The sequence below is a fragment of the Eulemur rufifrons genome, chromosome 1, assembly GCF_041146395.1.
Source record: "Eulemur rufifrons isolate Redbay chromosome 1, OSU_ERuf_1, whole genome shotgun sequence".
Lineage (NCBI taxonomy): Eukaryota > Metazoa > Chordata > Mammalia > Primates > Lemuridae > Eulemur > Eulemur rufifrons.
In genome coordinates, this window is record NC_090983.1 from 24,289,245 (window position 1) to 24,316,501 (window position 27,257).

Consider the following 27,257-nt stretch of genomic DNA (forward strand, 5'->3'; position numbering starts at 1 on the left):
CCCTTGTATTAAATGGCATGATATTTACATATAACCTACACACATGCTCCTATATATTTTAAATCATCTCTAAATTATCTATAATATCTAACACAATGTAAATACTAGGTAAATAGTTATATTACATTGTTTTTTATTTATTGTTGTATCATTACTTTTGATTGGGTTTATTTATTTAGTTTTTGAAATATTTTCAATCCAAGGTTGGTTGAATCCTCAGATGCAGAACCTGCAGATTCAGTGGGCTGACTGTACTTCCTTTGAAATTAGAAGACTTGGGGTTTCTTACATTACTGTATTTCCTAAGGATACTGGCAGTAATTCCTAAAGTCTGTGCTTGCTTTGGCAGCACATATAAAATTGGAATGATACAGAGAAGATTAGTATGGCTCCTGCGTAAGGATGATGTGCAAATTTGAGAAGTGTTCCAGAAAAAAAAAGAAAAAAAAAATTTCCTAAAGTCCCTGGAAAAGTCTTTCCTGTGTCATCTACATGGGCATGCCTGACCTTACAGTCTAGAAACACAGCTACCGACATAACTTGATTTGAGGAGTATCACAAAGGCCCACATGTCCCAAATATCTCCTCTACAGTTCTACCTCAGTACCATTTTACTTGATCAGAAATATCACTATTAGAGCCAATTATTGGAATGAGAAAAAAAAAATTTTTGTCTAATTGATTACAAAGGTCATTGTTAAAAGTGCCCATGACCTGAAAGAGTAGAGAAGGCTTGTGAGTATGTTAAGTGGAGGACAATAAAAACAGTTAATATTTTCTGAGTGTTATGTGCCAACCCCTATGCTGTGCACCTTACATGAAACATCTCGTCAATCATTTCACATGCTTTAGTGTTTACAACTCATCTGTGAGACTTGTTAACTATCCAGAATCCTGTAACTCATCATCAAATATTCTGATTCAACAAGTGCTGTTGCTGATAGCAATTGTCAACAACCATACCAAGGCACACTAAAGTGTTTTTATTATTATCCTCATTTTTCAGAGGCTTGGCAAGACCATGCAGGAGAAGGGTTCTGCGGTATAATATGAAGTATATTTGGTCTTTGTTCCTGGTTCCTGTCAGAGTTCCTAAAAATTTTGGAAGTTCCTGAGTGATAGGAGTATCTTTAGTTACCCATAACTAGCCCCTGTCATAACAACTGAGTTTATGCTAATGCAGTGACTTAAGCTGGGGCCCCTAGATAGACCTGGATGGGGCTTGTGCCAGAAAAACAAGTGATCGGAGGAGTAGAATGTTGGAACTTTTAGCCCCACTTACCAACCTCCAGGACAAGTGAAGGGTGGTTGAGTTGAGATTAAGCTCTATAAAAACAAGGAGATTTGATGAGCTTTCAGGTTGCTGAACATATGGAGGTGTTGGGAGGGTGGTGGGCCAGAGAGGAATGGAAGCTTCACAGCCCGACCCCCAATACCCTGCCCTATGCATCTCTTCCATCTGGCTGCTCCTGAGTTATAGCCTTTATAATAAACCTGTAAATGTAAGTAAAGTGTTTGCCTGAGTTCTATGAGCCATCCTACAAATTATGAAACACATGGAGGCGGACTGTGGGAACTCCAATATATAGCTGATTGGTCAAAAGTACAGTTCACAATCTGGGACTTGCCATTGTCTTCTGGAGTGGGGGCAGTCTTCTGGGATTGAGCCCTACTTGCTCAATCTGTGGACTCTGATCCTATCTGCAGGTAGATAGCATGAGAATTGAATTGAATAATTAGACACCCAGCGTCTGTTGTAAAATTACTTGGTATGTGCAGGAAAAACCCCTGTACATTTTGGTGATTGGAAGTGGCATGGAGTGTGTTGAGTACCAGCAGAGAGAAAAAAAACTTTGTCTTTTCCTTTACAGGTCCCTTATTGCCCCACACTGGTAGGTTACTTGATCAGCTAATTATCACCTTGTGTTTGGTTCCATGAAGCTAATACGCAGATGTAGAGGTAGGGATGGCAGGCTGGCAGGTCTAGCATTCTGGCAAGACTGATGGAGTTCTGTGTTCCCTCTGTCAATTAAAAACGTTCACATTCTTCTGATTGTTTATAATTAAAACTTTCTAAAGCTTTTTATTTATGCCCTACCTTGAGTTAGTTGTCAGTTGTTGATTTCTAATACAAAATGTCTCTTTTTCACTTTCACCATGTCAGGCCCATGGTAGCTGTCCTTGACTGTTGTAATGGCCTTAATATTCTGCTTAACCTCCTCAGAAATCCACTCTGCACATTCTTTAGAGTTCAAAAACCTTCAGATATTTTCTATTACAAGAAAAGAATTGTGAATCTCAAGAGGTCAGACTTCATTGAAATGAAATGTAGATTATTAAACAGTTGATGACCTGAGTAAAACGGAAATGGCAAGATACGAATTCAAGGAAAACTACATTGCGTTTTTTATTTGCATATTAAATATATTTTAATTTTTTTCAGGAAGTAGCCCCTAAATTTTTCAAGAACAAATGATAACTGCACAATTTTTTGAATACAGTGTTTATATAGTTGTCTATGTGACGTAAACCAATTTCCAATGTTACAAAATAAACTTCACGTAAATTTTTGTGGTTATGTATTTGGGAGCCTTTGGGGGACTCCATAGCTCAACTGCTTAGATAAATAATGCTGCAGGGAAAGTCAACAGTTTCTCTTTTAGAAGCCTATGACTGATAAAGCTCTTGAGGGGCGTGTTGCATGGGGGCGGGCAGTCTGCGGGCTCCGGAAGGCCGCGCACAGGGCGAGACGTCTGCTCCGGAGGAGTGCAGGGTAGAACGCCCCGGCCGACAGTCCTCCCGCCCGTCCCCGCCCTAAGACGCAGAGGAACTGAGGTACCTGGGAACCGCGTCCGCCGTCCTTGCCGCCTCTAGTAGCTGCGGCCATGGCCTCGCGCCTCCTCCGCGGGTCCCTGCGCCTCCTGGGCAGCCGCTGTGCGCCGCGCCTGCCGCCCGCCGCGAGGTGAGTGCCGGCCGGGCCTGCAGTCCGGCCGGGGATGCTGCCGGGCAGGGGCGACACCCGTCGTTTTGGGGGACTTGGAGCGGGGGTTGCCCCACTCTCAGGTCCAGAGCAAGTGCTGAGCCTTGTCCCCCGGCTTCCAGAACATGGGTGTGACTGGCTTCTTCGTGGAGGAACAGGGGTGTCGGCCGTGCAGCCCCCAGAACTGACAACCCCACCATGCAGAGAAAGATTTGGTCAAACGCTCTCTCCGGGGCCCCGGTCCAGCCCGCCTGGTTCAGTGGCTTGCAGTGTGAGACCCGGGAACCGGCATTTTGGAGAGTTCCCTCAAGTTGGGGGGCGGGGGGTTGGTCACCTCCTGGGCGCAGCTGCCAGAGCTGAGACTGCGACCTTTGGCCCAGTAAACTGTGACAGGCGGTAGCCGCCGCGGTTTAGACTCGCTTCCTGATGGTGACCTTGAGAATTGGACTCTGACGCGGCACGGACCAGAAGTGTCCAAGACAAGTAATCCGGGATAGAAATGACTTGGTGAGGGAATTAACTGGCAAGGAAATTAGATTTATTAACAGATCCTTTAGCTAAATGCGGAGGAGTGATGAGAAAGTCTTAAAATGGCTCGGTGACTATTAAGATGGTGTTTACAATAAGATTAAAAGTTTCAGATACCGATTAAAGCATAAAATCCATTCATTGAGTAAACAAACTGGAAGAACCGAGAATTCATTATTTAATAACGGTAAAAGGACCAGTAAATTAGCTAATTACACCAGCGTTGTAAAGTACTGAAAGATGCTGTAAGAGCTGTGAGAGGGAATGTCTACTCTTCCTGGGGCGGGTTGTGAAGGCTTCACCAAGAAGGTGTGTTTTCTTTAGGATACACATATTTTAACAAATTCTTCCCTGGGACATCATAAGACAGTAATCCTCAAACTTTTTGATAACAGGACTCCTTTATGCTATTAAAGTTAGGGGACTCCAAAGATCTTTTGTTTATGTAGGTTATATCTATCTATATCAATAGCAATAGATGTCTTACAAAACTGAGATATTTTACAAATATTTAGTTCATTAAAAGTAATAGGCCAGACATGGCGGCTCACGCCTGTAACCCTAGCACTCTGGGAGGCTGAGGTGGGAGGATTGCTTGAGGTCGGCACTTCGAGACCAGCCTGAACAAGAGCAAGAGCCCTGGCTCTACCCAAAATAGAAAAAATTAGCTGGGTGTGTTGGTGTGGGCCTGTAGTCCCAGCTACTGGGGAGGCCGAGGCAAGAGGATCACCTGAGCCCAGGAGTTTGAGGTTGCAGTGAGCTATGATGATGCCACTGCATTCTGCCCTGGCCACAGAGCAAGACTCTGTCTCAAAATAAATAAATAAATAAATAAATACATAAATAAAAGTAACAATAATAAGCCCATTACATGTTGACATAAATAACATTTTTATGAAAAATAACTTTTCCTCAACAAACGGAAAAAAGTGAAAAGAATTACATTGTTTTACATTTTTGCAAATCCCTTAATGTCTGCCTTAATAGAAGTTATTTTGGTTGAAGTATGGGAAGAAAATCTACCTTCATATTGAGAATATTGGAAAAGGGAAAACCTGAGGGCTGTAGTTTTATTAGAACAGGCTTCTTAAACTTTAATATATTAACATATATGGATTACTTAGGGATCTTGTTACTAGTACAGATTCTGATTCAGTAGGTCTGGGATGAGGCCTGAGATTGTATGTTTATAACCAGCTACCTAGGTGTCCTGGAAGGTGCTGGTGGAGATTGTTTCCGTTTTAAAATGTAAATGAGGCTTTAAAAAAATTACAGCCTAGTCAGTAAGATCGGTAGCAGTTTTACTGCCTTAGGGGAAAAAAGCCAATTTTTTTCAGTACAGTTTTTTTGTCTTTAGACTAAGAAATAGATGTTCCAACAAATTTGCTGCCAAGTGTTTTGATTTTCTTCCCACTGCATATTCTCTCTTAACCACCTTTGACTGACCTGAAAGTCTTAATTCTTTTGGCATTTCTTTTGCTTTCCTGTGTCTTAGTGTATTTTACTTAGAAATATTGCAAAGATTTCCCTAACACAATATGGGCTATAACGTTTTAAGATCTATGCAGACTTAAATGAAAATTCTTTTTTTTTTTTTTTTGAGACAGAGTCTCACTCTGTTGCCCAGGCTAGAGTGAGTGCCGTGACGTCAGCCTAGCTCACAGCAACCTCAAACTCCTGAGCTCAAGCGATCCTCCTGTTTCAGCCTCCCGAGTAGCTGGGACTACAGGCATGCGCCACCATGCCCGGCTAATTTTTTCTATATATATTTTTAGCTGTCCATATAATTTCTTTCTATTTTTTTTTAGTAGAGGTGGGGTCTCGCTCTTGCTCAGGCTGGTCTCGAACTCCTGAGCTCAAACGATCCGCCCACCTCGGCCTCCCAGAGTGCTAGGATTACAGGCGTGAGCCACTGCGCCCGGCCTTAAATGAAAATTCTGACTCTATTATTTACTCACCATGTTGACAAATAAATGATTCAGTGTCCTAGAGCCTCAGGTTCCTAGTCTCAGCATATTTTTTCCTGAGGAAAAATCTCAAGTATGGAAAATCTATGTGAAAAAATATGTGCTTTGTAGTTTTGTTTCTACTAGCAAGAATTTGGAGCCAATCATTTCTTTTTTTTTTTTTTTTTTTTTTTTTGAGACAGAGTCTCACTCTGTTGCCTGAGCTAGAGTGCCATGGCGTCAGCCTAGCTTACAGCAACTTCAAACTCCTGGGCTCAAGCAATCCTTCTGCCTCAGCCTCCTGAGTAGCTGGGACTACAGGCATGCGCCACCATGCCCAGTTAATTTTTTCTCTATATATTTTTAGTTGTCCAGCTAATTTCTTTCCATTTTTTTTTTTTTTAGTAGAGACGGGGTCTTGCTCTTGCTCAGGTTGGTCTCAAACTCCTGACCTCGAGCTATCCTCCCTCCTCGGCCTCCCAGAGTGCTAGGATTACAGGTGTGAGCCACCGCGCCTGGCCCAATCATTTCAATTATAAAGTTAAAGTAGATTTTAGTTTATTGGCTGCAACCTGACAGTGATCTGCATGGCCCCCTGCATGTCCTGGTCCCTGGTTATCTCTGACCTCTCACCTACTACGCTTATCACTCAATCCACCCCATCCACACTTGATCTTCTTGCTCTTTCCATTACACATCGGACACTGTCCAGACTCGCAGACTTTGCTCTAGTTCTTTTGTCTTAATATGTTTGTATTCTAGAAATGTGCTTGGCTCACTGTGACCTTCAAGGGTTTGCTCAGATCTCACCTTTCCAGTTTAACCTACCCTCACTGCACTATTTCATACTGAAACCTCTGTCCCTACCTCACACCAGACACACTCCTGATCCCTTCTCTACTTCTATTTTTTCATATTAGTTATCACCTCTTAAGGTATTATATTATTGGCTTATTTACTGTGTTTATCATTTATTATCATTCAGTCTCCCCTTGCTAGAGTGTAAGATTGAAGGCAGGAAGCTTTGTCCTCATCTTAGTCCTTTGTTCATTATTGTATTCCAAGTCACTAGATAGAACAATGCTTGGCACAATATAGGTACTCGGTATTTGTTAACTAAATGAATGGATAAGCCATTAAAATGATGATTTGGATAACAGTACAGTAATCAGAAAAATACTTATGAAGACAAAAAGCAGACCAACTATAAAAACTGTATTAAATGTTCACAGCTAAAGGTTATCATTTAAAAGGCATCTCAGGGCTGGCTTTAGCTCAGCGGTTCCTTCACCAGTGCTTTGGTAATCTCTAAAAGGCATCTCAGATTATATTAACAAATAAAGCTCAATTAAAAGTTGCATATAAAAGGTAAGCCTAGGACAAAATGAACTAAACCTGGGGCAGCTCTGGCTGCCATAACAAAATAACCATAGACTGGGTTGCTTAAAGATGCAGTCACCAAGCCCCGGGCCGTGGACCAGTACCAGGGTCTGTGGCCTGCTAGGAACCGGGCTGTACAGCAGGAGGTGTGTGGCAGGCAAGCCAGCAAAGCTTCAACTGTATTTACAACCACTCTCCACGGCTCGTATCACCACCTGAGCTCCGCCTCATGTCACATCAGTGGTGGCATTAGATTCTCATAGGAGCACTAACCCTACTGTAAACTGCGCATGTGGGGGATCTAGGTTGTGGTCTCCTTATGGGAATCTAATGTCTGATGATCTGAGGTGGAGCTGAGGTGGTGATGCTAGCGCTGGGGAGTGGCTGCGAATACAGATTATCATTAGAAGAGAGATTTGACTGCACAATAAGTGTAATGCAATTGAGTCATCCTGAAACCTTCCCACCCCGATCTGTAGTAAAAATGTCTTCAATGAGTCTTTAATTTGGTTTTCCGATTGACTGTTATTGGCATATATAAATGCCTCTAATTTGTGTATATTAATTTTGTAGCCTGAGACTTTGCTGTATTCGTTAATCAATTCCAGGAGTCTCATGGTTGAATCCTGGGGGTTTTCCAGATATAACATCATATCATCAGCAAAAAGTGAGAGTTTGATCTCTTCTTTCCCTATTTGGATTCCCTTGATTCTGCTCTCTTGCCTGATAGCTCTCGCAAGGACTTCCAATACTATGTTGAAAAGTAATGGGGACAGTGGGCAGCCCTGTCTGGTTCCAGTTCTAAGTGGGAGTGCTTTCAATTTTTCCCCATTCAGAATGATGTTGGCTGTGGGTTTGTCATATATGGCTTGTATCATTTTTAGGTAGGTTCCATCTATGCCTATTTTGTTAAGTGTTCTTATCATAAAAGGGTGTTGAATTTTGTCAAATGCTTTTTCTGCATCTATTGAGAGGATCATACGGTTTTTGTTTTTGCTTCTATTTATGTGGTGAATTACATTTATAGATTTACGTATGTTGAACCACCCCTGCATCTCGGGGATGAAGCCCACTTGGTCGTGGTGGATTATTTTTTTGATAAGCACTTGGATTTGATTTGCTAGTATTTTATTGAGAATTTTTGCATCTATATTCATGAGAGAAATTGGTCTGTAGTTCTCTATTTTTGTTGCATCCTTTCCTGGTTTTGGTATCAATGTTATATTGGCTTGGTAGAACGTGTTGGGGAGAATTCCATCCTTCTCAAATTGGAGAATAGTTTATGTAGGATGGGCACCAGTTCTTCTTTGTATGTATGGTAAAATTCGGGTGTGAACCCATCTCGACCAGGGCTTTTCTTTTTGGGAAGGTTTTTTATTGCTGTTTCGATTTCAGTTCTTGATATTGGTCTGTTCAGGTACTCTATTTCTTCCTGGTTGAGCCTGGGAAGACTATGTGTTTCCAAAAATTTGTCCATTTCCTCCACATTTTCCAGTTTGTGTGCATAAAGATTTTTGTAGAATTCATAGATGATATCTTGTATCTCTGTGGCATCAGTTGTGATTTCTCCTTTCATGTTCCTAATGGAGGTTATTAGAGATTTTACTTTTGTGCTCTTGGTTAGTCTAGCCAGTGGTATGTCTATTTTATTTATCTTTTCAAAGAACCAACTTTTTGTTTTATTAATTTCCCTTATAGTTTCTTTGTTGTCCTTTTCATTTAATTCTGATTTGATCTTAGTAATTTCTCGCCTTCTGCTAGGTTTGGGGTCATTCTGTTCTTTCTCCAGCTCTTTGAGTCTATTCATTAGGTTTCCTATTTGCAAGTTTTCTGTCTTTTTGATATAGGCATTTATGGATATGAATTTTCCTTTCAAGACTGCTTTAGCTGTGTCCCATAGATTTTGATAAGTTGTATCTCCATTGTCATTTAATTCAAAGAAACTTTTGATTTCCGTCTTGATTTCTTCCTTTATAGAATAATTGTTCAGGAGAAAGTTGTTTAGCTTCCATGACTTTGAGTAGGAATGAGGGTTTCTGTTTGGGTTCATTGTTACTTTTATTCTGCTGTGATCTGAGAAGATGCATGGTATAATTTCTATTTTTTTGAATTTTTTAAGACATGCTTTATGTCCTAGGATATGGTCAATCTTAGAGAATGTCCCGTGAGCTGATGAGAAGAATGTATATTCTGTGGACTTTGGGTAGAATGTCCTGTAGATGTCAGCCATGCCCATTTGTTCTAGCATTCTATTTAAGTCCATTATGTCTTTGTTTATTTTCTGTTTAGAGGATCTGTCCTGTACTGTCAGTGGGGTGTTAAAGTCTCCAGCTATTATAGTATTGTTATCTATCATTTGGTTCAGATCAAGTAGGGTTTGCTTTATGAATCTGGGTGCACCTAGGTTGGGTGCATATATATTGAGTATAGTCATGTCTTCTTGCTGAATTATGCCTTTAACCAGTATGTAGTAACCATCTTTGTCTTTTATTACTTTTGTTGGTTTGAAAGCTAAGTTATTGGAAATTAAGACTGCCACACCAGCTTTCTTTTGGCTACTGTTTGCTTGAATTTTCGAGTTCCATCCTTTTTATTTTCAGTCTAAATGCATCTTTGCAGGTTAGGTGAGTTTCTTGAAGACAGCAGATACTTGGTTTGTGTTTTTTTAATCCACTGGGCCAGTCTATGTCTCTTGAGTAGGGAATTCAAGCCATTCACATTTATTGAGAAAACTGATGTGGGACAGTTTTCTGTTCAGCTTATTGGGTAGAACTTCATTGCTATGTTTTCTCTCTTGAGCCATTGTGGTATCTGGGATTTGATCTTTAGCTCTTGAGTAGTTTTACATTCGTGGGTCTTTCTTGTGCTGATCCGTGTGTAACTCTCTTTTGAGTACTTCCTGGAGGGCTGGTCTTGTCTTGGTGAATTCCCTCAACCTTTGTTTATCTGAAAATGTCTTAATTTCTCCTTCGTATAGAAAACTTAGTTTAGCTGGGTACAAGATTCTAGGCTGGGCATTATTCTGTTTCAGAAGAGGGAAAATGGGACCCCAACCTCTTCTTGCGTGTAAGGTTTCAGTTGAGAAATCTGGCGTAATTCTGATGGGCTTTCCTTTGTATGTTACTTGTTTCTTTCTCCTTACAGCTTGAAGAAGGGACTCTTTAGTGGATATTTTGGTCAGCCTGATGACTATGTGACGTGGTGTTTTCCTATTTGCTATGAATCTCCCAGGGGTCCTTTGAGCTTCTTGAATCTGTATGTCTAGAGTTTTAGCAAGGCCTGGAAAATTTTCCTCAATTATGTCTTCAAATAGCTTGTCCAACCCTTGCTTATTGTCTTCTTCACCCTCAGGAATGCCAATAACTCTCAAGTTAGGTTTATTCACATAATCCCACATTTCTTGAAGACTCTGATCATTTCTCTTATTTCTTTGATCTATCTCTGTGACTGACTTATTTAGTTGGAAAGAGTTATCTTCAATCTCTGAGATTCTTTCCTCTGTTTGATCTACCCTGCTCTTGAGACTTTCCACAGTGTTTTGTAGCTCTCTGAGTGAATTCTTCATTTCTAGGAGTTCAGTTTGGTTTTTCTTCAATATTTCAATTTCTTTAGTGAATTTTTCCTCTAAATCCTGTATTTTTTTTTTTGTGGTTTCTTTGTGTTGGTTATCCATTGTTTCTTGTATATTATTCAGCTTGTTTATAATCCATAATTGAAATTCTTCCTGTAACATATTGGTATTTTGAGTCTGGTTTGTGTCAAATGTTTGAGAGCTGGTATTTCTCTTTGCATAGCAACAAAGAAAATAAAATATCTAGGAATATACCTAACTAAAGAGGTAAAGGACCTCTTTAAGGAAAACTATGAAACACTGAGAAAAGAAATAGCAGAACTTGCAAATAGATGGAAAACTATACCATGCTCGTGGATCGGAAGAATCAAGATTGTTAAAATGTCTATACTACCCAAAGTGATTTACAGATTCAATGCAATCCCTATTAAGCTACCAACATCATTCTTCACAGAAGTAGAGAAAATAATTATACACTTTGTATGGAATCAGAGAAGACCCCGTATAGCAAAAGCAATTTTAAGCAATAAGAACAAAATGGGAGGTATTAATTTGCCAGACTTCAACCTATACTACAAGGCTGTGGTTCTTAAAACAGCCTGGTACTGGCACAAGTGCAGGGACACAGACTAGTGGAACACAACAGAAATTCCAAATATAAAACCATCCTTATATAGACACCTAATTTTTGACAAAGCAGGAAAGAACATACTCTGGGGACAAGAATCCCTATTCAATAAATGGTGCTGGGAGAATTGGTTAGCCACACGTAGAAGACTGAAACAGGACCCACAGCTTTCACCTCTCACAAAAATCAAATCACGGTGGATAACAGACTTAAACCGTAGGTGTGAAACAATTAGAATTCTAGAAGAAAATGTAGGAAAGACTCTTACAGACATTGGCCTAGGCAAAGAATTTATGAAGAAGACCCCTAAGGCAATCACAGCAACAACAAAAATAAATGAATGGAACATGATTAAATTAAAAAGCTTCTGCACAAAGAAACAGTCCAGAGAATAAACAGACCACCTACAGAATGGGAAAAAATTTTTGCATACTACACATCAGATAAAGGACTGATAACAAGAATCTATTTAGAAATCAGGAAAATCAGCAAGAAAAAATCAAACAACCCTATCAAAAAGTGGGCAAATGACATGAATAGAAATTTCTCAAAAGAAGATATAAGAATGGCTAACAAACATATGAAAAAATGCTCAACATCCCTAATCATCAGGGAAATGCAAATCAAAACCACAATGAGATATCACTTAACCCCAGTGAGAATGGCCTTTATCAAAAAATCCTAAAACAACACATGTTGGCATGGATGGAGAGACAGGAACACTCATACACTGCTGGTGGGACTGCAAACTAGTGCAACCCCTGTGGAAAGCATTATGGAAGTATCTTAAACAGATTCAAGTAGACCTGCCATTTGATCCAGCAATCCCATTATTGGGCATATACCCAAAGGAAAAAAGGTCATTCTATAACAAAGACACATGTACCTGAATGTTTATAGCAGCACAATTCACAATAGCAAAGATGTGGAAACAACCCAAATGCCCATCAATACATGATTGGATTAGCAAGCTGTGGTATATGTATACCATGGAATATTACTCAGCTATAAGAAATAATGAAGATACGACATCTCTATGGTTCTCCTGGAGAGAGTTGGAGCCCATTATATTAAGTGAAATATCCCAAGAATGGAAAAACAAGCATCACATGTACTCACCAGAAAATTGGTTTCCCTGATCATCACCTAAATACACATCTGGGAACGATACCAATCGGATATCAGACTGAGGTGGGAGGTGGGGGGAGAGGATGGGTGTATGCCCACATAATGAGTGCATTGTGCACCGTTTGGGGAATGGTCACGCTTGAAGGTGCTGACTCGGGAAGGGGGAGTGAGGAGGGGAGGGATATATACCTACATTATGGGTGCAACGCGCACTGTCTGGGGAACGGACACGCCTGGAGCTTTGACGTGGGGAGACAGGCGGTACATGGGCAATGTATGTAACTTCAAATTCTGTATCCCCCATAATAAGATGAAGTAAAAAAAATAAATAAATAAATAAATAAATTAAAAATGTACTAAAAAAAATAATGTCTTCCATGAAACCGGTCTCTGGTGGGAAAAAGGTCGGGGACTGCTGACTTAAAACAACAGAAATTTATTTCTCGGAGTTCTAGAGGCTGGGAAGTCCAATATCAAGGTGCCAGCTGATTCAGTTCCTGGGGAGGGTTCTCTTCCGGGCTTGCAGACTGCTGACTTCTCACTGTGTCTTCAAGTGATCTTTGGGCATGAATGTGGGGGTTGGGGGGGAGAACAGAAGGGGGAAGAGAAAGAGAAAGACCGAGAGACTAACTTCTCTTCTCATAAAACCACCAGTCCTATCAGATTAAGACCCCACCCTTCTGACCTCATTTAACCTCAACTCCTAAAAGCCCTATCTTTAAATTCAATCACATTAGAGGTTAGGGTTTCAATGTATTAATTTTTTTTTCTTCTAAAATCCCAAACCAGGGAAGAATCAATGTATGAATTTTAAGGGGACATAATTCAGTCCATAGCATTAAGCAAAGATAAATAAATAAAACTAGAACCAAATAACCCATTTTGGGGGAAAAAATTGAAATGTTTAGTTAAAAGCTATGGGGAAAAAAATCCTTTAAGTGTACTTTGATTAATTACATGAAATAGGTCTTTTCTGGACAAAGACTAAAAAAGAAAAGAAAAAAAAAAGCGGGGTCCAAATAAGGAAGAGAGAAACTGAAATCAGAATTTAATGCAAAACAGAAAAATATCTGTTGGCAATATTTTAATATATGATAAAAAGAGTTTATGATGTGAGCTTGAAAATGTACAAAGTGGTACATAGATTTTCAAAATTCCTTTCAAGGGTAGCTCAGGGGAAAAGAAACTCTGAAGACCATTGGACTAAAGGAACTACAGAGCAGTCTCATATTAAGCTTGGTGTGTATGGGGGTGGGTCTTGAATAATCCCACGGGAATCCTTACAGAGGTTGGTGGATATTTTGGTTTGTACCCAGAGTGGCTCTGTAATGTGTTGATAACATCTATCAATGCAGTGTACATCTTATGTTCTTGCCATTTGAAATTGTATGATTCTGGATAAAATACTAATTTTGGAGGGCTTGTATTATTTTAAACATTGTACATTACATGAAAATTTATCAGTATTATTCTGTTGTACTATTTGAATTTTGCATAATTTAAGCAATGTATCATGTAACACTGTTTCACCTCAACTCAGTCCTGTGGTTAGTTCTAGGTATTGTCCTCTTTATGGATTTGGAGGTGGAGACTGAGTTGAATAATGATAAACTACTTCTTAATCCCAACTAGGCAAGGTAGATCCTATCAAAGGTGGTGATGCTCAAATATGAACTCAGGTTTGTCATATTTCAAATTTTTTCTACTTCCTCTAAAATGTCTCTGGAAAAAAAATCAGGGTTCCATGCTGTTCAGTGGCATTAATTTTAGTATGAAGAGTAACAATGCACTTAATTTACTTAATGCATATATTTTTTTAAGATGTTCTCATTCTGGAGGGGAAGAACGACTAGAAACTCCTTCTGCTAAAAAATTAACAGATATTGGAATCAGAAGAATCTTTTCTTCAGAGCATGACATTTTCCGGGAAAGTGTAAGGAAGTTTTTTCAAGAAGAAGTGATTCCTCATCACTCAGAGTAAGTGGCACATTTTCCTTTAATGTAATATACACTAGGAGTACAATAGGACCATTTCCTACAAGGCTGTATGCTGTACAGAAAAAATACTATGTTTACTGCTTTATTGACATTTTTATTGCTCTTCACCATAATACTGTAAGATCACAGGATTCTTGTTAGTTCAGAGCTTTGTAAATGAATTTTAAGATGTACAATACAAAAATAAAAACATTTGAAAATTTGCAACTTAATCTAAGAGTAGTATTTTTGAAAACTATGGTTAAGTGGCAAAAAAATACTAGTCAATTTCATGGTCTTTCTTTTTCTGCTTCATGAATTGATTAAAATATGTAAAAGCTCAAAAGGCTGACATAATACAAATTTTGTTAGGCAATTGGCTACCTCTAAGAATTTTTACTACTGGATATTTCTTTTTTTTTTTTTTTTAAATATGGAACGCTTCACGAATTTGCGTGTCATCCTTGCGCAGGGGCCATGCTAATCTTCTCTGTATCTTTCCAATTTTCGTATATGTGCTGCCGAAGCGAGCACCTGGATATTTCTTGATTAACTAATTACTGTTTATTGACCCCAAATCTGTCATTTCTTTTGTTATTATTATTTTATTTCTGGGATTGCTTCCAAAACATGTCACTTCTATTAAAGTAAGATTTTGCTGTTTCCAAAATTTATTCAGTGCCAATACAGTTGCTCTTTGACTTGGGATGGGGTTACATCCTGCTAAAACCATCCTAAGTTGAAAAGAGTGTAAAGCTGAAAATGCATTATTGTTCTGTTAACACTGTTTTATATTATTTTAAAAAACACAAAAATTCTCAGCACTGTTACTTTGTTAGAACCAGAAATTAAAAATTAGTAAAAATAAAGAGAGAAAATGTTCAAGAACATCATAAGTTTGTGAGGTTTGATACACCTAACCTACTGAACATCACAGCCTAGCTTAGCCTACCTTAAATGTGCTTAGAACACTTACATTAGCCTACAGCTGGGCAAAATCATCTAACACAAAGCCTGTTTTGTAATAAAGTATTGAATATCTCTTGTAATTTATTAAATACTGTACTGAAAGTGAAAAACAGAAAGGCCCTAAGAGTCCTAGTAGTATGGTTTCTATTGAATGCGTATCACTTTCCCACCGTTGTAAGTCGAAAAGTTGATAAATCAAACCATCACAAATCAGGGATCATCTGTACTTTACAACATTTAGAATCATTTTTAAATATTATTTTAAAACAGCTTCCTTTAGGTTTTTACTAATACTTTCTTGAAGAATGACCAAAATTAGCTAAACTCAGAAGCTGTAACTAGTTTTTGGTGAAAAGCAGCTATCTCCTAAAGACAAGAGAGACATGGTATACTTTTCTCTTGGAGAATCTCTTTTGTTTATTTTTTCACTGCTTTTAAATTTTGTTCCAGGGCTGGGCATGGTGGCTCACACCTATAATCCTAGTACTTTGGAAGGCCTAGGCAGGAGGATTGCTTAAGGCCAGGAATTTGAGACCAGCCTGAGTAAGAGCAAGACCTCATCTCTACAAAAAAGTACAAAAATTAGCCAGGTGTGGTGGCTCATGCCTGTAGTCCCAGCTGCCTGGGAGGCTGAGGCAGGAGGATCGCTTGAGCCCAGTAGCTGGAGGTTGCGGTGAGCTACGATGATGCCACTGCACTTGGGCGACAGAGTGAGACCCTGTCTCAAAAAACATTTTTTTTTTGTTTGTTTCAGAAAAAAATTGGTAAGAAGAACTTAAAGTAAAAATAATAAAAGTTGATAAATTTGGGGTCAATAATAAAAATATTTCCAAAGCTACTTGAAGCAACAACTACATTAAAACACACGTATAATCAAATTCTTTTTTTTAAATCTCTTATGGTGTCTATATCTACTTTCAATCAGTATTTTAAAATACTTCATATCTTACTAACTATATCTACCACTTAAAAAAAATTCTCAGATTTTTTTTCTTTGTGGGGGGGGTATTTTTTTTTAATTGTTGAGTTGTAAGAATTCTTTATATATCCTAGACAGTCCCTTATCAGATCATATGATTTGAAAATATTTTCCTCCATTCCATGGGTTGCTTTTTTTTTTTTAAGAGACAGAGTCTCAGTCTTTTGAGGCTGGAGTGCAGTGGCCTGATCAATCATAGCTCACTGCAGCCTTGACCATGCCTGGCTAATTTTTTTTATTTTTATTTTTTTAGAGATGTGGTCTTGCTGTTGCCCAGGCTGGTCTCAAACTCCTGGCCTCAAACAATCCTCCCACCTCGGCCTCCCAAAGTGCTGGGATTACAGGCATGAGCCACTGCGCCTGGCTTTCCATTCTCATTTTTAAAGGATAAAAGCTGATATTACCCAAACATCTAATGTTTTCAGAAATTCCTTTGACAGAGCTATGCTGCAAGGTGCTTCTGCTCTCCTGTTGTCCCCATTTAAACTGTAATGAGGTTGCCTATTTTGTCAGCTTTGATATGCTTGTCCCATAAATTCAGCACTTTAAGCAAATATGCTGAGGAGAATTGCCTTTACAGGACAAGTTGCATTAATTCCCATAACTACATGACACAACTTAGCTTGCACCCTCAGAGCACTGGCTTAACAAAACTACATCAGTGATTACCAGTGGGTATAATTTTCAAGTCTAATAAATAGTCAAGGTTGGGAGGAAGAAGTGGCAGACACAAAGAAGTAAAGAAGAGAAAAAGAAGTGTAAAAAAGTCAGATGCAATTAGAAGTGTATGGCCAGTGTCAACAGTTACCTTACATTAAGAGGACATTTTTGCACAAAATCATTCATAAATTCAAAGTTGTGGCCATTTAAACAATACAAAAATATTGATTTTAAAATATTTGTCATTTGCAGATGGGAGAAAGCTGGAGAAGTGAGTAGGGAGCTTTGGGAAAAAGCCGGAAAACAAGGACTGCTTGGTGTCAATATTGCAGAACATCATGGTGGTATTGGTGGGGACTTGTACTCTGCAGCTGTTGTTTGGGAGGAGCAGTAAGTATGGAGACATTTGAGGTTGAGTCTTGTTTTGTAAGCATACTGCTCACCTTTCTGAGATGATTAAAAAAAAAAATGCTTTCTAATTTTGTTGGACAATTGAAAATTCAGTGTAAAATAGAAGAGATTATAATAAAAATAGTTGCTGTGTTAGGAGAATACAATTGTAGGTGATTTCTATTTTAAAATATTTTATCTCTTAATTCATTAAGTGTTTATTGAGCTTTGTTAGAGCACTGTTATTATGATAGAACCAGAAATTAAAAGATTAGTAAAAACAAAAAGAGAAAACGTTCAGGGATGTCATCACAGGTTTGTGAGCAGACAGGCTATTACAACACAATGTGATTAAAAACTTTAATACTTGGTTGTTGTATTAGTCATTTTTTAATTGAAGATCAAACAAACTGAAAACAGAATAACTATTATGTGTTTTAAATTTTCTTCTTGTTTTTTTTCCCCAAGAGGATATTCAAATTGTTCAGGCCCAGGGTTTAATCTTCATTCAGATATTGTCATGCCCTATATTGCAAACTATGGCTCAGAAGAACAGATTAAGCAATTCATCCCCCAGATGACAGCAGGCAAATGTATTGGTGCCATAGCAATGACAGAGCCTGGGGCTGGAAGGTAAGTCAACATGTAGTTGGCTTTGAATTCTTGGAAGCCCTTACATTTTCTCAGTACTTTGTTTATATAAGACTCTGAACTGGGTACTGGAAGGAAAACAAAGATGAACACATAATTCATGACCTCAAGTAAAACTCCAGCAGGAAAATAACAATAAAGTGGATTTTAGTATGTGCTCTGTTTGCGATACTAACATAGTTTTATGCAAATAAAATGGTGGGTTATGAGCTGAATTTTCAGCATGATGAATTTTAGATATGGGGGCAAGACATGTAAATGTCAAGCAGCTTGTCAAAAAGTGTATTTGGAACTCTGGAGTCATGGAGGAGTAGCAACAGGTTTTAAAAGTCTTTCATCGGCTGAGCGCGGTGCCTCACGCCTGTAATCCCAGCACTCTGGGAGGCCGAGGCAGGAGGATAGCTTGAGGTCAGGAGTTCGAGACCAGCCTGAGTGAGAGCAAGACCCCGTCTCTACTAAAAATAGAAAGAAAGTAACTGCACAACTAAAAATATGTAGAAAAAATTAGCCGGGCATGGTGGCACATGCCTGTAGTCCCAGCTACTTGGGAGACTGAGGCAGGAGGATCGCTTGAACCCAGGAGTTTGAGGTTGCTGTGAGCTAGGCTGATGCCATGGCACTCTAGCCCGGGCAACAGAGTAAGACTCTGTCTCAAAAAAAATAAAAAATAAAATAAAAAACATAAAAGTCTTTCATAGACTGGGTGTGGTGGCTCACAACTGTAATCCAGCACTTTGGGAGGCCGAGGAGGAAGGATTGATTGCTTGAGGCCAGGAGTTCAAGGCTACCCTGAGCAACATAGTGAGACCTGTCTCTACAAAAAAATAGAAGTAAATTAATTGGGTATAACGCTGCAGGCCTGTAGTCCCAGCCACTTGAGAGGCTGAACCAGGCGGATCACTTGAGCCTAGGAGTTTGAGGTTTCAGTGAGCTATGATTGTGCCACTATATGCTAGCCTGGGTGACAGAATGAGACCCTGTCTCAAATAAATAAATAGATAAATAAATAAATACATTAGTAAAGTCTTTCTTAAATAAGCCAGAATTGATGCAGTGGGAATGAATAAGATCATGTATTCAGTCGTTTGCTGGTTATTTAGTAAGTGCCTTTAATATGCCAGGTATACAGTGATGAGCAAAACAGATGTGGTCTCTGTACTTATTGAGGAGAATGACAAGAACAAGCAAACAAATACATTTGTAATTATAAATTATGATAAGTATTGTGAAGGAAACAGAGTGCTATACTATAGACTAATGGGATGTTTGTGTTTGGTGAAAGAGGGAAAAACAAATGTAGATATAAATACTAAGAAAGGCCTGTGACAAGTGGTTGTGTTAATATTTAAACTGAGATCTGATGAATGAGAAGGAACCAGTTATGTAAGAATTGGAGGAAGAGCTTCCACATAGCAGGACCTGATGCCCAAGGGGAAAAGTGGAAGGACAAAAAAGGGACCAAGGAGTAAACTGTGGGGATTGTTTCGTTTAGAACTGTATGAAAGAAAATGGAGCAACAGAGAGACGGATTGAGAGTTTGAAAAAAGTCTAGACATGTGCTGTCTGTTATAAGTGAAAAGGAAAGTCAGTTGGAAAGGCGGAAGTAGGATGAGAAGGAGGAGTTAATAATGTCGAGAATGAAGAATTCATGGCAGGCCACCGATGATCTTTTCACTGTGATTTCAGTAGCGTGGAGGGGCAGAAAACTTCAAAAGGAAGTGAGGTGGTTATTGAGAAAACAGAGGCAAAGAATACACACTAATTGGGTGGTGACAGGAAGTGTAGAGAGGAGGAAGTAGTTTGACAGGCTAGAACGGGAAGGGAGATGATTTATGTTAAGGAGAGCAGGGCCTTATGGGCCAACAGGAAGCAGGTAGTGCAAAAGAAGAGTGTAAAGATGCGGGAGAAGTAGTACAAAAAAACCCAGGATTTGTTTCTGCGAAGGTCAGGCCCTACTGATTTATGTTGATAAATTTTCTTTTTTGACAGTATTATTTATTTTTACGTTTCTTAATATTCAATAGTGTCACTTAGCAGCACGCTAAAATTGTATTTATCTTTTTAAGATATAAATCTGTAATTACAGGCCAATACTGATACTTAACTTTGCCAAAGATAAAAGGTTTTTGTTCACTTCTGTTGCCTAAATAATGTGATCTACACAAGTAGAAATTTAATCTTCTTCCTTTGGTTTTAATTTCATTCTCTAAGATAACTGGCTGGCTGCCAGTATTCAGATTGAATTGTTTTAGCTCTGTGAGCAGTACGTTTCAGTTCTAACCCACGGCGTGTTAGCTTTTACCTAGAAGCAAGAGAATAAATGAGATCTTGATTTATGTCCAACTTACACATGCAAACAAAAGCTCATTTGATTTTTGTTTAAACTTTCTGCCCTCATCTGTGGTTAGGTATATGTAATTAAGAAGGAATGCGAATGGAGAAAATAGCCAGATTTGGGGGGAGGGAAGGTCAGTGAGAGTCATGGGAGGATAGCAAATCAGTCAGATATTTAGAGACACGAGTAAAGGTAAAAGAATGCAAGAACAGAGAAAAGCTGCAGATGAAGAAGAGTAATAGAGGGTGGAGGAATTATGGTGAGAAATAAGGAAAATCACGTGGGAGGAAATAAATAGAGAAAAGGGGACATGATTCATTTTGTTTGCCCTCAGATAGGTTGGCCACTGTCTGTATTCATGCTTTGATTTGGCCTCCACGAGAAAGCCTGCGATTGCTGGAAAATGTCCAGAATTTCACTGCCTTTCCCCTTCCTTGTACATAGGAGGCTTCATTATGTACAATTATGTTTAATTTGTATGCTACTTTAGCATTTTACAATTTTTTTCATGTTGATTTTCTTATTTGGCTATTATAATAATCTGTCTGGAATATGGAGATAATTGTGTTCTCTATATAAGGGGAAGAAAGAAAATGATAAATGAAGTATTTTGACCAAGTTCATAGAGCAAATTGATGACTGTGTTGGAGTCAGAGTATTCTGACACCAGCTGTGTGATTTTGGGTAAAATCTCTGAGCCTCAGTGTCTATATCAGTGAAATTGAGGTAATGATACTTAATAGGATTATTGTGAGGATCAGAATTCTTAGCATTACTAAGTAGTATATTTTTAAACAATTTTTAATATTTCATGTTTACCCTTCAAAAATGTAAGAAAAGTCTACAAATGGAGCTATGTCATTACCTTTATATTTTCTTTGATATGTCCCTGTGTAGAATTGTTTTCATAAACTATGTACAGACTTCAATAACTGATACTTCATATTTATGATGAAAATTATGATGTCAGAATACAACAGCATTCAGCTTCAAAATGTCCACTATCAACATCCACCCTTTTGATGATAATCAAGCTACAGATTAGTTCACATATGTCTGTCATTTAATGTCTTTCATATAGGTGGGCTCTATGTTATGCGATCTCCTCCTGAAACTTACCTGTGATGTTTGAAGTGATTAGATGTGTAATAGAGAATTGCAATTCATGTTTCTAATGTCTTGGTGTGTTTGAGGTCCTCAGGACTACTCCCAGGTTCAATAATTTGCTAGGGAGACTCATAAGACTCAGCTTATATTGCATCATGGATATGATTTATTACAGTAAAGGGTACAAAGCAAAATCAGCCAAAGAAGTTATCATGGGCAAACCGTAGAAAACCAGAAGCAACTTCCAAGAGTTCTCTCCCAGTGAAGTCACACAGGACATGCTTAATTCCTTCAGCCACAAGTTATAACATGTGTGAAATATTGCTTACCAAGGTGCAGCTCATTAGAGATGCAATGCCAGGGTTTTATTGGAGACTGACCTCAAAGGCACCCTCTACCTAACATGTGCCAAAGAGTTGAAATTCCCAGAAAGAAAGCAGGTATTCAGCATAAACCACATTGTTTGCACAGTTTAGACACAGTAAGCCCCTCTTATGAGTTCTGAAATCCAGTCTCTCAGATGCCGGCCATGGGCAACATTGCAACAAGCCTTTCGAAGAACAGCAGTCTTGGGCTTGCTATATTCACTCTTTTCTGTACACTTGGCATTTTTAATAATGTAATTCAACAAATGTTTATTAAATGCCTGTTATGTGCAAAGCAATATGCTAGGCACAGGGCAGATGAACATGATCTTGATATATACACCATATCCTCAGGAAGCTTGAGTCAGATAAGTGGGGTAGCTGGGAAAGATAATAAATTTTTATTGATAACTGAAATTCAGGATAAATACTCTAAGACAGTATATTAGTTTCCTTATGGCTTCTGTGACAAATTACCACAAACTTGGTGGCTGAAAACAACAGAAATTTATTCTCTTTTAGTTCTGAAGGCCAGAAGTCCAGAGTCAGTATTATTGGGCCCAAATCAAGGTGTCAGCAGGGCACATTCCCTCCAGAGGTTACAGGAAGAATCCACTCCTTGCCTCTTCTGTCTCTTGGTGGCTGCCAGCATTCTTTGCCTTGTTGCCTCATCACTGCAATCTTTGCCTGTGTGGTCACATTGCCTTCTTTTCTGTCTGTGAAGTTTCCTCTGCCTCTCTCTTATAAGGATGCTTGTGATTGCAGTTAGGGCTTATCCACATAAAGCACTATGATCTCTCCATCTTGAGATCCTTAAGTTAATCACATCTGCAAGACTCTTTTTCCTTATAAGGTAACACAGATTCCTGGATTAGGACCTGATATTTTTGGGGTCATTATTCTGCCCAATACAAAGAGTAACTTTAAAAAAAGTGCCATGGAGTATAAAATATAAAGATCACATACAAAAAGAAGAATCAGAAAAATTTCACAACAATAAGTGATGAGGACTATTTATACATGAAGCTTTTTGATGTGGGATACTTAAGTGTTTGACAATAGGGGATTGCTTTAAAAAATTATGATAAATCCATATGATGACATTCTGTGAAGCTAATAAAAATTATAGAAAAACATTAGATATTGTTAAGAGATCAAAATCACAAGTAGGATTCTAATTTTATAAAAATACATATATGGGTATATCTATGTCCATAGAAAAATATTGGAAGGATATATTTTAATAATGTTCATTCCAGGAAGTAAAATTATTTTTCTCCTTTGGAATACTGCCTATATTCTTCATATTTTAGTTACCAGTATTTGTTTATTTTATATTTAGAAAAATAATCTAGTCTACTTTTAGAGCAGGTTTGTTAGAGAAAATGGCATTTGAGACAGTTTTTTTAATAGCTAAACTTTTGATGAATAGAGATAGGGGAAGGAGCCAAGTTATATGAAGGCAGCTAAGTACATAGTGACACATAATCTTGAAATGTCACCTGAGTCCAACCACTCTATAAAATCTGGCTAGTTTATCTAATCGTAATCATATATCTATTTGTATAAGTGATTTATAATATAAAACATCAGACATGATTTTTTATTGCAATTGTGTGAATGTTCCTAATATAAGACACTTTTTATAATGGCATACCAGTTTGAATAATCTTATGACATACATACGTACATGCATTTGTATAATTTAATTTTTACCAGTTGATGAATTTTATCTTTTCTTTCAATTACAGCGACTTGCAAGGAGTAAGAACAAATGCCAAAAGGGATGGAAGTGACTGGATTCTGAATGGAAGCAAGGTGTGTAAAGAGGGAATTCCATAGCCCTTCTTTCCAGAGTCGTGCCGTGGATAATAACGTCTCAAATACTACTCAGTATTGATTCTATTAAATCTAAGAATTCACACAGAAATTGAGTTTAGATGTTTTGGGAGACAGAAATTTACAACATTTATATTGCATAAGATCTGTGATAGTCTCTTCTATGTTTCATTTTGCGTGTCCCTTCACTAAGATGGCAAAGGTTGTTTTAGCTTCCAGACAGCCCATCTCAAACCAGAAAAGGGGAATGTAAGGCTCACATTGCCCAAATATGGGACAAACAGTACATAAACTTTATGTTGATGAAATACTGGGAAAAACGCTTTTTCATAAATATCAGGAATTGTTTCACAAGATCCTAGGAGAGAAAAGTATCAGCGATAGAATTCAAGGAAGTCTTTGGGCAATTATTTTCCAAGGTCTGTTGAAGGACTAGTTTTTGTTTGTTTATATAAGCTAATAACTTTGCATTTACAAAATTGAGTCACTGGTGTTTTTCAAATATATTCTAATAAATATTAGTCTAGATTAGTCATCCTAAGAATAAACAGGTGCCAACTCCATCATATAATCAGTTAACTCCCTGCATATAGAGGGCTTGTTTTGAAAAAAAAAGTGGGATATTTGGTCAAAAGTGAAACGGGAACCACATTGTCTTATGCCTCTAGCTTTCTAAGCAGGCCTAGTCTGCTCAGTTATGAGCTTCTGTGGGAACCACCTAGGAAAGGTACCACAGACTCTGTTTCAAAAATTCCATTAGGAATAGTAAAAACAATTAAAAGCAAGTAAAAGTAAAAGAATGTGTAAGCACATATAGTACATCTGAACTAATATGCAATCATTAAAATACTGACACAAAGTTTTTAACAGTATAGGAAAATAATTACATATTAATATTAAATGAAAAGCAGGATTTAAAATGCACACATCAATAATTTTAACTATATTAAAAGAAAAAAGATGAGAAAGGAAATTCACAATGATGTTTGTATTATGTACTCGTGGAGAATTATTTTTTTCTGTTTCTTTGTTAACTTTGCATCCTATCTATATAATACCTACCATGAGGATCTGTCATTTTATAAGCATTTAATACCTCTCAAAAAATATTAGCCCTCATTAGGGATAATTTCAGCTGTATTCAAATTTTGACTGTCATAACTAGGAAAGAAACTGAGAAAGTCTATTTACAAGGAGTATTCTCTTATAACTTTGTTAGGAAGGTAGGTACACACGTCTAGATCCTAGCAAGAAATGTGGCTTAGATACAGACTTGTTGTAGTAATCAGCATGTAGAGGGCAACTAAAGCCATGAAACTGGTTCAGATGACACAGAAAAAACACAGAATGAAAAGTTATAGTAATATTTGCTCTGAGTGTATTTCATTTTCTGAATCAATATCATCTGATAATTTCTCCTATTTAGTTTGTGATTTTTTTCCTCCTTAATCATAGTCTCTCTTATTTAGGCCATTTTGAAAAAAGGAGGCCATGAATTATAAAAAACAAAACTAGGCCTTTTCAAAAACTGATAAATCTAAGAGTACAAATACTTTAATAATAGTGCCATTTAGAGCAGATTCCCTTATCAATAGCTTTCTTCTAAAATACAATTTATCATTTTAATAGATAATTTGGTTTTATTTTTTTTTAAAAAAAATCTCTGTTAATTATTATTTATAATATTAATAATGAGAAGAAAATGTATAGGTTTCATTCTTTGAAGCACTGGGTAATCTTTCCCTGATCCTTGATAACTTCATGTGTAAATAATCAACCTTGCAAATTCTTGGATAGGGTACTGAGAGAGGTATAAAACATATCTTGTCTGCTTTCGTATTCTTGAGTATGCTTCCCCTAATCATAACTTGCACATGGATCTGAATTCCTGTGGTGCATTACAGTGTACTTGGGGTTTTGCAGGTGTTCATCACTAATGGGTGGTTAAGTGATGTTGTGATTGTAGTAGCAGTCACAAATCGTGAAGCTCGCTCTCCAGCCCATGGCATTAGCCTTTTTCTGGTGGAAAATGGAATGAAAGGATTTATCAAGGGACGAAAGCTACATAAAATGGGATTAAAAGCCCAGGTAAGTCATAATATAGATCATATTCAGGTAATAATTGAGTTTCCTATTAATCATCTAGAAGACATATAGAGTATTACATGTGGCACAATTATACCTTCCTATGCTGAATTCCTAAAATATGCTTTTCAGAAATAATAATGGAGATTTATTCCCATTTATGCCCCTGTATCTTTCTCTGGTGGTCAGCAATGGAAATAAGTCAGGGTATTTTGAATATCTGCTTTAGAAATGGCAAAATTAATGGCAGTAAGCCATCTATTTATAAAATGTATTGAAGAAAATGGTGAAGAACAGAAAATGTTTTTCTATTCATTCCCAAAAACACAGGTTTTTCTTTATATGTATTGGAAATCCTTAGTACCTAGTACCTAGAGAATTGGACAATATTACAGACAGAATGACAGTGTATTGCAGTGGGAAAGCTACAAGGTTTAGAATCAGATGAACCTGGATTTGAATTCTTGTTTACCACTTACTAGGCTTCCAATTAACCACTCCAATTTGGCTTCCAATTTGTTGGTTTTTTGGTTTTTTTCTTAAATGGAAATTACAGTAACCTCATTGGGTTATTGGGAGGTTTTTATTATTATTATTTTAATTTATTTATTTTCTTTTTTTAAATTTCAGAATATTAAGGGGGTACAAACATTTTGGTTATAATATATTGCCTTTGCGTCGCCCATGCCAGGGCTACAAGCATGCCCATTCCCCAGATAGTGCGGTCTGCACCCATTAGTTATGAATTTACCCATCCCCTCCTCTCCCTCCCATCTGCCCAACACCTGCTGAATGTTACTACCATATGTGCACATATATGTTGATCAATTAATACCAATTTGATGGTGAGTACATGTGGTGCTTGTTTTTCCAATCTTGTGATACTTCATCTAGTAGAATGGGCTCCAGCTCTATCCAGGATAATGCAAGAGGTGCTAGATCACCATTGTTTTTTGTGGCTGAGCATAACTCCATGGTATACATATACCACATTTTATTAATCCACTCATTTATTAATGGGCACTTGAGTTGTTTCCACATCTTTGCAATTGTGCTGTCATAAACATTCAAGTGCAGATGTCTTTATTACAAAATGACTTTTTTCCTTTTGGATAGATGCCCAGTAATGGGATCTGAATCAAATGGTAGTTCTACTTGTATCTCTTTGAGATATCCCTATATTGCTTTCCACAGAGGTTGTACTAGTTTGCAGTTCCACCAGCAGTGTATGAGTGTTCCTGTCTCTCCGCATCCATGCCATCATTTATTGTTTTGGGACTTTTTGATACAGGCCATTCTCACTGGAGATAAGTGGTATCTCATTGTGGTTTTGATTTGCATTTCCCTGATGATCAGAGATGTTGAGCATTTTTTCATATGTTTTGTTAGACATTAGTCCTCTTTTGAAAAGTTTCTGTTCATGTCCTTTGCCCACTTTTTGATACGGTTGTTTGATTTTTTCTTGCTGATTTTCCTGAGTTCTTTACAGATTCTAGTTATCAGCCCTTTATCAGATGTGTAGCATGCAAATATTTTCTCCCATTCTGTAGGTTGTCTATTTGCTCTAATGACTGTTTCCTTGGCTGTGCGGAAACTTTTTAATTTGATCAGATCCCATTAATTTTTATTGCTGCTGTGATTGCTTTGGGGGTCTTCTTCGTAAATTCTTTGCCTAGGCTGATGTCTATGAGAGTTTTCCCAACATTTTCTTCTAGCATTCTTATGGTTTCATGTCTTAG

General features: G+C 37.8%; 1 protein-coding gene and 2 non-coding genes across 3 annotated transcripts in view; 2 read left to right on the forward strand and 1 right to left on the reverse strand.

The window, feature by feature from the left end:
• Positions 1-333: 333 nt before the first annotated feature.
• LOC138387901 (U6 spliceosomal RNA) lies at positions 334-437 on the forward strand. Its single transcript, XR_011234008.1, has one exon. It is a non-coding gene; the product is annotated as a U6 spliceosomal RNA (small nuclear RNA).
• A 2,295-nt stretch (positions 438-2,732) lies between these two features.
• ACADL (acyl-CoA dehydrogenase long chain) overlaps positions 2,733-27,257 on the forward strand; it is a 40,755-nt gene continuing 16,230 nt past the window's right edge. The window contains exons 1-6 of the mRNA XM_069467603.1: positions 2,733-2,962; positions 13,983-14,138; positions 16,999-17,136; positions 17,605-17,769; positions 23,346-23,412; positions 25,357-25,521. Coding sequence (XP_069323704.1) covers positions 2,886-2,962; positions 13,983-14,138; positions 16,999-17,136; positions 17,605-17,769; positions 23,346-23,412; positions 25,357-25,521 — 768 coding nt within the window. The 5' untranslated portion in view covers positions 2,733-2,885. The remainder of the gene's footprint in view (positions 2,963-13,982; positions 14,139-16,998; positions 17,137-17,604; positions 17,770-23,345; positions 23,413-25,356; positions 25,522-27,257) is intronic.
• Positions 14,566-14,672, reverse strand: LOC138387727 (U6 spliceosomal RNA). Its single transcript, XR_011233957.1, has one exon. It is a non-coding gene; the product is annotated as a U6 spliceosomal RNA (small nuclear RNA).